This window comes from Sardina pilchardus, chromosome 16 (assembly GCF_963854185.1).
Source record: "Sardina pilchardus chromosome 16, fSarPil1.1, whole genome shotgun sequence".
Taxonomy (NCBI): domain Eukaryota; kingdom Metazoa; phylum Chordata; class Actinopteri; order Clupeiformes; family Clupeidae; genus Sardina; species Sardina pilchardus.
The window spans coordinates 11,088,231-11,098,230 of NC_085009.1; the positions used below are offsets into that span (position 1 = coordinate 11,088,231).

The 10,000-nt window shown below is 43.0% G+C and overlaps 1 protein-coding gene across 1 annotated transcript in view; it reads right to left on the reverse strand.

Annotated features, from left to right (window-relative positions):
* Positions 1–10,000, reverse strand: part of acap1 (ArfGAP with coiled-coil, ankyrin repeat and PH domains 1) — a 43,884-nt gene that overhangs the window by 7,824 nt on the left and 26,060 nt on the right. The window contains exons 17-20 of the mRNA XM_062515807.1: positions 7,726–7,922; positions 7,162–7,206; positions 6,485–6,663; positions 1,347–1,456 (exon numbers count right to left, since the gene is read on the reverse strand). Of these exons, the coding sequence (XP_062371791.1) occupies positions 1,347–1,456; positions 6,485–6,663; positions 7,162–7,206; positions 7,726–7,922 (531 nt within the window). The remainder of the gene's footprint in view (positions 1–1,346; positions 1,457–6,484; positions 6,664–7,161; positions 7,207–7,725; positions 7,923–10,000) is intronic.

The window sequence follows — 10,000 nt, forward strand, 5'->3', positions numbered from 1 at the left end:
GCTAAAGTCTTTTTTGAAGAGTTTGGTGAACTGCTATCAGTCATTTGCATAGAGTTTGACTGTCTTATTATATCAGGGGATCTAAACCTACATGTGGATAATCCTGAAAACAATTATGCCAAGGAATTCATTGCACTAATCGACACTTTCTCCCTAACACAGCATATACAGGAGCCAACACACTCTCAAGGCCATACACTCGACCTCGTTATCACAAAGGGTCTCAATGTCTCCACAGCTGTTAAAGACCTGGCGTTATCTGATCATTTCTGCGTGTTCTTTGATGTGTCTATATCCCCACACAGTCAGAACAGATCTATGTTGGTAAAAAGGAGAATCATAAATTATAAGACAAGTGTTCTTTTTGAGCAAGCACTCTCACAGACATCAAGTAATCTGTCAGACTCAGTAGAAGACGTATTGGATCACTTTAATGCAAAAATGGCAAACATTATGGATGGCATTGCTCCCTTAAAATCCAAGAAAGTTAAGGACAAACAGAAAGCACCATGGAAGCAAAATCCAGCGGTTAAACTCCTAAAAAGAGAGTGTAGGAAGACTGAAAGAAAATGGCGTAAATACAAACTTCAGATCCACTATGACATCCATAAAGACATGCTCCGCACATATAACTTTGAAATGTGCAAAGCAAGACAGTCTTTCTTTTCTAACATCATCAGTAGGAGTTCAAATAACACTCGTGTTTTATTTTCCACTGTCGAAAAGTTAACACTACTAATTGTTTATAAATCAGTAAATGGAGCAGGACCTAAATACCTATCAGACATGTTTCAGCAGTACACACCTTCTCGTCCTCTGAGGTCTCAGGAGAAAAACCTCTTAGTAAAGCCTGCTGTTAGAACTAAACATGGCGAAGCAGCTTTTAGCTGCTATGCGGCTCAGCTTTGGAACCAACTTTCTGATGACATTAAAAAGGCCCCAACTGCAGCCTGTTTTAAATCTAGACTTAAGACCAAATAGTTCTCAGATGCTTTCTGCTAACTGTCTCTTAATTACTCCATCTGGAGTCTTTTATGTTAATTATTCCTTATTGATTTGATCTTGATTTATGCTTTGTTTTTATTTTCTATTATGATCTTTTTATTATTATTATTATTATTATTTTTATTACTATTACTCTTTGCCCATCTATGCTTTTATCTGCTATAATTACTGTTTGGTTTTTGTTTATGTAAAGCACATTGAATGACCTCTGTGTATGAAATGTGCTATATAAATAAACTTGACTTGACTTGACTTGACTTGTGTGTGTGTCTCTGTGTGTGTCTCTGTGTCTCTCTGTGTGTGTGTGTGTGTCTCTGTGTGTGTGTGTGTGTGTCTCATACCCTGTGTGGCCCAGTATAGTTGCATGGTGGAGAGGCCCTCTTCCATTGACATCAACCTGGCTGACATTGGCCCCATTCTGGAGCAGGAACTCACAAGCTGCCAAAGAATTCTGGGAGAGAAAAAAACCGACCAGAGACAACAACAAATGACCCCATCTGCTCCCATGTATAACACACACACACACACACACACACACACACACACACACACACACACACACACACACACACACACCCCCTTTCCTCTCTTTTGCTTCAAGTTGACTTCTCTCGGACTGCACACACAGCACAGCACAGCATGCATACTACACTCCCTTGAGCACACTTGATCTGTAGCTTGGCCTAATTTAGGGCTAGTACACACTTCACCGAGCCAGGACATCCTGCTTAGGAGGCCAAATGCACCCAGTGGGATCAAGGGGAGAGGCTTGGAGTTTTTTTAGGAGGAGATAGCATCTCTTTTACCTTGCTCTTCATCATTATAGCAGGGCTTTCTTGAAACCGTCTTCATATTTACCTTCTTATCTCTTTTGATGTCCTGTTTTATCTATATTTTCACCTTGGATGCTCTCTCTCTCTACTTTTAGTTCAAGGAATTCGCTTTATTTTTGGTCTAGTCTAGGGTTTCTCAACGGGGGCGGTACCGCCCCCCAGGGGGCGTTCGGACATTGTTGGGGGGCGTTGTGGACGAGGCAGCATAGAGGGGGGCGCTCGGGCACAAATGGGGGGCGTGAATCACTGTTATTCATCTCAACTTTTAAGCCTCTGACAGTGACTACACATACAGTGTACATTTGAATTTTGATTAAAACGATGTCTTTGTGCAAATGATTGAATTGATGTCAATGCTTCATGGTACTAGTTCTCAAAATGTATGGGCCGCAGGGTCCGCAACGTGAACACTGCAGGCCTACGGAGCCACATAGTAAAATTATTCCCGGCGCTTCGTCTGATTTGCAACTGATCAAGCGGACCGACAGAAAAAGAAAACAAAATTTCGGGAATCAGGGATCAGGAAATACTCGCTAGTTTGCCGTCTTCAAACATACAGGCATGCAATTAAGTGGTGTTATGAGCGTGCATTCAATGCATGCATGTGCGCGTTTACGCGAGAGAAACTGAAACTACTCGATAAGAACGTTGGTAGCAAATCTCCGCTGCAACCGGTTGGAAGGCTATTTAATTATGTAACAACATTTAATAGAACGACGTGGATTCTTCCAACGTCCATAAAAACATAGCAGAGACTATAATACAGTCGAGTATTGAGTATTGTTTTGCCAAATTTGAATATAACATGGCCAAAAGCTATTAAAGCATATCTTCCTGTTTACTGTAACTCCAAGTCAGTAATGTATGCCTATCTGCTCGGTTACTTACCATACACAAAGTTTGAGTTGTGTTTCCTAAATCCTTACATTAAAAAAATAAGGTTATTAAAAAGACATGTCAATTTTTCCATTGGCCTACCAGTGTATGATGCTTGCATGAGGTAAACATCCAAAAACAATGGCACCCATATACAGTAATTGCTGTTGTTTTGAGAAGTAATTTTCCATGCAATCATTATGCAACCATGAAAAAGCAATGAAACTTGTAATTATATTTTACATTAGTAAAGCAGTCCACTGATGTGCATATGTTTTCACCAACATTTTGTGAGCAATGTTAGCAATGTTGACTTGAAGTGCATGTACAAAATAGCATAACAATAATTGTGGTAAGGATGATCATTATGATATATTATGGGGGGAGGGTTACTTAATTCCTTTTCTACAACATAGGTTTCATTACTCATAAGAAACTTCTGTTTCAGTTTTTTTTTTTTTTTTTTTTTAACCAAAACTGGTATCAGCGACACTTTTTTGCCTGTCATTTTTTTTTTTTGGGGGGGGGGGGGGGATCGTTGGGGGTCGTTAAGAGGATCATCAAGAGGTTAGGGGGCGTTTGTCCAAAAAAGGTTGAGAACCACTGGTCTAGTCTTACCAAACTGTTTCTAATTGTCCTGTATTGCTACGGAAGATCTTGTCCGTTGCTCAGTGATGTTTGTAACACAGACTGTTGTTAAGTATGCCGATTATAAAGTGACTTAGTACTAAGTACTACACAAACATCTTAGAGAAGCTGAGGCTTCATATGCTGATACTCGCATAATGCTTTGGCATATTGGCAGAGACTGAGTGTAATTTTGGGACTTTTTTTTACTATGCCATCATCATTAGCGATGCAAAGTGCTTCTGACATCAGGGTTTTACTTCTTTAAGCCGCAGGCAGGCTTAGCTCAAAGTTCCTTTTTGACACCAGGCCGGTTTCACTAAGGTAGTTTAGACTGGTCTATGGCTTAGTTAGGTCTTATGTTTCTTTATAGATCAGTCTAATGCAAGTAAGCCAGTTTCACAAAATTTAAGACTATCTAATTTTAGACTTAGAAAAATAGACATCTCACCCCCAGGCTAACGTGGGTCTAAAGGGCTATATCACCATCATATACAACAGAAAAGGTGGTAAATTACGTCAGCAAATCCATTTGAAAGCAGGCTAGCATGGCTAGCTAATATAGGGCTTCAGTCCTGAGTCAACAGCGTCTGCTTTAAACTAACCTGGCTAGATTAAGGCAACAATGTATGTTCCTGCCTACGAATAAAATGTAAACGACCTCAAACGTGTTATGCACACATTAAAAGAGCATGCGGACTGGTAGGTTGGTGGAAGTAATGTAGCTTCCTAGCCAGCTAACGTTACGCTAAAGTGGGATAGAACATGGGTAGGACAAGACGGGAGCAAAATATTTATCTGTTACTTTAGCCAGCAACGATAACCACACTAGCCACTATGCATGACACAAAAAAAAGTATTTATACGTGTTAAACTCCTCCAAAATGGACAGTTTCTCTGAGTGAGTATAAAAGCTATGTGGTTAGTGTCCACTCGGTCGGCCATGTTTTTTGTTTTGAAAAGAGTCTTATAATACCCAGATTACCCACAATTCTTTGCATCTAGTCCTACTTAGGATAGTCGGTGTCTTAACTGCTTTGTACAACACTATTATTTAGACATCTATGCTAAGTCTGACTATACCCTTAGTCTAAGTTATAGTCACAGTCTTTCTTAGTGAAACCGGCCCCTAGACTCTGATGAAGACGTGGCAGAACATTGAAACGTTAGTCCCTTATGCTGGCACATTAAGATAGAAAATCTAAAGATTTAACATCTGTGTTGCTCTGGTGAACTCCGCTCTCTCCCTATTTGAGACTTTCACAGTGATTTAACTTCTATAAAACCCCTTTGCTGACTAAACAGACGTGGAAAACTCCAGCTTCAGAGATTAAAAGCCCGATCATGTATTGTTTCTACCTGTGCACTTAGCACAGGTGATCTCATCAATTAGCTGGTCATATTTATTCGGAGGTCTCTGTAAGGTGTGTTTGGAGTGATTTCACTCATTTAAAACCCCTTTGCTGACTTTGGTCGTGTTTATTCGCAGAGGTGGAAAAATCCAGTTTCAGTGAGTAAAGGTCCGACCACATATCTGTGCCAACCATTAATTTAAAGCAGCTGATTCTAATTTGCACAACTCTTCAGCTAGGCAGAGCCAGAGCGTTAGATAAAACAGAGTGGCGACACTCCCATAGACCTCCATAGGAAAAAATGGCAGCGCTTTTTCCAGGCTATTTCCTCGTTTTGGGACTTTTGGAACTATTTACAGCCAATCTCTTGGTCAGTAGTCAATGAGTTAATTGATTACACCTTCCAGCTTCCAGAAGTACATCCCATCCTCCTGCGATTCAGCCATTCAGCACAGGTTTCTTGGAACTTTTGATCGTGTGGCGGCAACATCAAAGAGTGTCGCAACTCTCTCTCTCTCTATGGCTCTGGGCAGAGCCATGGAGGTATTATAGAACTGGAGAAAGTGAACAAGTCCCGCCCCCATTCATTTCAATGGGAATGCTAGGCTAGTGAAAAGTGCCAAAATTGAACGATTTTTTCAGGCTTCAACATGGCGTTTCAAGGGGCTTGTTTCCGGTGCCGTTTTACTTAGCCAATTAAGTGCCAGGTTACTGACTGACGTAAGGTACAGAAGGAGAGCTCGTGCCCACACTAAGCTCGTGCATGAGCTGAGAGTGGAACAGTCACCAATCAGCATGAGGAGAAATCGGGAGAAATGGCACCGGACATGATGTATTTCTGGAAAATGGCGACGAGGAAGTGCCTTGCTAATCGGCGAAGCTAATCAGTCAAATCCTGACCCCCTGGGCAGAGCAGCTAATTGATGAGATCACCTGTGCTAAGCGCACAGGTAGAACCAATACATGATCGGACTTTTACTCACTGAAGCTGGAGTTTTCCACGTCTGTTTATTCGGAGGTCTCTGTAAAGTCTACCTTACAGACTTTGGGAAAGATTCTTGAAAGATTGTAGTCTTTTGGGTAAAGCTTGAATGAGGGGCATTAGTTAAAAGACTACAATCTTTTAAGAATGTTTCCCAAATCTTGTCAAAGTCTGTCAGTGTAAGGTAGGCTTAAAGGTAAACTTAACTGTTATATATGATTAAATGAGTCATTACCGGTCGAACAATGTGTTTTTCAGCCGCCCTAGCGGTAGAACCACGCTTGCAACTTCAGGAGCCCTCGGGCACGCACCCATGCTCTACTCCAGGTAGTGTCATGTAAAGTCTCATGAAAAGGCACGGCAGACTGACCGATTGAGGAGTTTTGTAAAATATACACGCTAAAGCTGTAGAGGAAGCTCTGCAGAGAAATATGCAAGCATAAAACGAGCGAAACCGGCGATGAAATCGCCAATCCTGCGTAGTTTTCCTTTAAGGTGTGCTACAGTGATTTCACTGATTTAAATCCCCTTTGCTGACTTTGGTCATGTTTATTCGGAGGTCTCTATAAGGTGTGTTACAGTGATTTTCCTAGTTTAAAACCCCTTTGCTGGCTTCGGTCGTCTTTATTCAGAGGTCTCTATAAGGTGTGTTACAGTGATTTTCCTAGTTTAAAACCCCTTTGCTGGCTTCGGTCGTCTTTATTCAGAGGTCTCTATAAGGTGTGTTACAGTGATTTCACTGATTTAAAACCCTTTGCTGACTTTGGTGGTGATTATTCGGAGGTGTCTGCGAGGCGTGCGTCTCTCACCGCGGTGGCTGCCTGGATGAGCGGCGTGCTGCTCTCCTCGGCCACGTTGATCCAGTTGACGTCGGCGCCGTGGGCCAGCGCGTCGGCCATGACGGGGAAGTGCTGCATGGCCGCCGACTTGTAGAGCAGCGCGCCGGGGTGCAGGCCGCTCAGGTCCTCCTCGTCATCGTCCTCGTAGTCTGTTGGGATACATTACGCACACACACACACACACATGCACGCACACACATGCATGCACGCACACATGCACGCACGCACACACACACACACACACACACACACACACACACACACACACACACACACACACACACACACACACACACACACACACACACACAGCAATGAATATGTCCACCCTCCCCACACACAAAAAGACACAGATGCATGCAAATGTGGGTACAAGCACAAATACGCAGGCACACAGCAAAATAGGGAACAGAAATACCCATACATTCCAAAAATATGAACACACATACACACTCGCACATACCCACCCAGGAAGTGTATATAAATAAAAAGGTAAGATCTGTCGCACTGAGAAAATGTGTGTGTATGTGTGTGGGTGGGTGGGTCAACTTGTAAATGCGCGCGCGCGCACGCGTGTGTGTGTGTGTGTGTGTGTGTGTGTGTGTGTGTCATTTACGTGTGTGTGTGTGTGTGTGTGCGTGTCTTACCCTTGTAAGAGGGGCTATTGTTCTTGAGGTCACTTGGGCTTATCCCTAAGGGAGAAAGGCACATGACATTCCACTGGTTAGATTACGGCTCGATCCTAATGCCTTAACACAACAGCATTTACACACTCCTGCACACCACTCCAGCCCTCCAGCCCAGCTGAATGTGAACAGCCATTGTGTGCTCGTGGACTGACAAAATTATATAATAAATTGATATAAAGCCTGATTGTTGGAGAGAGAGAGAGAGAGAGAGAGAGAGAGAGAGTGGGACTGTATCCCTTTCTTTCCTCGCTTTCTTTCTTTCTTTCTCTCCGTCCCTTGTTCTCTTACTCTCTCTCTCTCTCTGAAAGTGTGCGCATGTGTAAATGTTTGTGAGAGAAAACCTGTGTGAGTGCGTGTCTGAGAGAGAGAAAGAAAGAAAGAAAGAAAGAGATTTTGGGTCAGGATGCATGTGTTTAAAGTGTGTGTGTAAGGGTGTGTGTTTGAGTTATTGTGTGTGTGTGTGTGTGTGTGTGTGTGTGTGTGTGTGTGTGTGTGTGTGTGTGTGTGCATGTGTGTGTTTACCGGACAGGCGGGGCAGGGTGGCGCGGTTGGGTTTGGGTTTGAGGGCGGGGCGGGTTCCCGGTTGCCGCTCCTGCACCGTGGTGCGGTTCCGTCGGGCGCTGGAGCGCCTCAGCGGCGTCACGCGGCCCGTCTCCGGAAGCTTCTGGATGAACTTCTTCTCCACATACTTGGAGCGGATCCACGACTCCTTATCCTGCCTGAGATGGAGAGGGCACTTAGGTGACCGCTTCAAAGCATTTACAATCTTACTGACCTGCACTCTCTCATGATATCATTTGTTTTTGTCATATACTTATACTGTATCTCCATTATAAGTGCATGATTTCCAAGTATAAAGAGGAATAAATTAAAGAGGAATAAATTCTTGCCAACATCTCATTAAAACTACGAAAATTATCACGATGAAACTAATGCTGACAATCAGAAATTCTTTAGAACGACTGGCTGGACTTCATTTCTTAAATAACACACAATGCAATCAAAAGACGTCATGTGCATAGACTGAGAAAACAAACAGTGACATGATGATATGGAGATCCAGATCATTACGCTAGGTCTGATATGACCTACCAGAGGACCACAGACAAACAGCGACATGATGATATGGAGACTCATAACATTACACTAGACCTGAGATGACCTACCAGGAGACCACAAACAAACAGTAGCTCCGTTTACATGGACACTTCTATTCCGATTAGAAACGGAATAACAGCTCAATCGGAATAAAGATCGTCATATAAACACTTCAATCGGAATGAAAATTCCTGATCCGATCAGAATTTCAATCGGAATGGAAGAGGTTGTGTCGTCCATTCCTATTCTGAATGAACACCCATGTATACGGTCAATCGGATTGACTGCTATATCTTCCCAATGAAAAGTATAGCCAACAAGGGCTATTCCGATCAAAGATTTTAAAGCGCTTGAAAGCACCTGATCGGAATAGAATGTACCCCATGTAAACAGATGGCACAACATTTTCAATCGGAATTCAAAAAAACTGTCCACGTAAACGTGGCTAGTGAAATGAGGATATGGAGAGACCCAGATCATTACACTAGGTCTGATATGACCTATCAGGGGGCCACAAACAAACAGCAACATGACGATATGGAGACTCATAACATTACACTAGACCTGAGATGACCTACCAGGAGTCCACAAACAAACAGCGGCATGGTTATGGTTATGGTTGTCACTACGGTGTTTATCACGCCAACAAAAGGATATAGAGACCCAGATCATTACACTAAGTATGACCTACCAGGAGGGCACAAACAAATAACAACATGATGATATGGAGACCTAAATCATTAAACTAGGTCTAAAATGACCTACCAGGAGGGCACAAACAAATAACAACATGATGATATGGAGACCTAAATCATTAAACTAGGTCTAAAATGACCTACCAGGAGGGCCACAAACAAACAGCAAATTGATGATATGGAGACCCAGGCCATTGAAATAGGTCTGATATGACATACAAAACAAACAGCAAAAAGTACCTGCGCACAATCACCTCAGCTATGGAAGCCACGAAGAGGAAGTGAGGGGGAAGTGCAGAAATAGGCCCGAGATGGTGAAACAGAGAGAAGGAGAAAAAAAAGTAAAGAAAGAGAGGAAGAAAGACAGAGAGACAGAGAGGGAGGGAAACGTGAAGTGTTAGAAACGGACGTAAGACGTGTGTGCGTCTGAGGCTGACTCATGCGTGAGATGGTGCAGATGATAGCTCATGTGTGGCGGAGATTAGCGGGGCCGACAGGAGACCGATGACGACGCGCCTCGTATCAACACATCGACAGACAGCGACCATTTTCCAAATGATCGGTTGTGCAGGCTGTCCATTTTCTGGTCTGTAATTTGTCTTGTTGACCTGGTGTTGTTGTGCAGTTGTAGACTGAACTCTCAGTTCTCTCAGCAATGCCACTGCCAATGCCACGGAAAGGAAGCGCTTCTCTACTTTGTAATCATAACATAGTCCTACTGAGTACTCTACATCCAGTGATATTTCCAGAAGCAGGAGGATTGCTATACCCCTTCATTTGATTTGATTGTGGCAGGGCAAACCTGCTCACCTAACCATGCCATAATCCCCATAATATAAGGTCTTGCTGTTCACATTGGGTCTCATTCATCAACACTGAGCATGATGGTGCCATGTTCCCTTACAAACAGCAGGTGGAGACAAAGAGTAATGGCTGTGATGCAACCCACAGTTAGTGCTTTGGCATACAAGGCCTTCCACATCATACCAAAGCTAGTGGGAGAT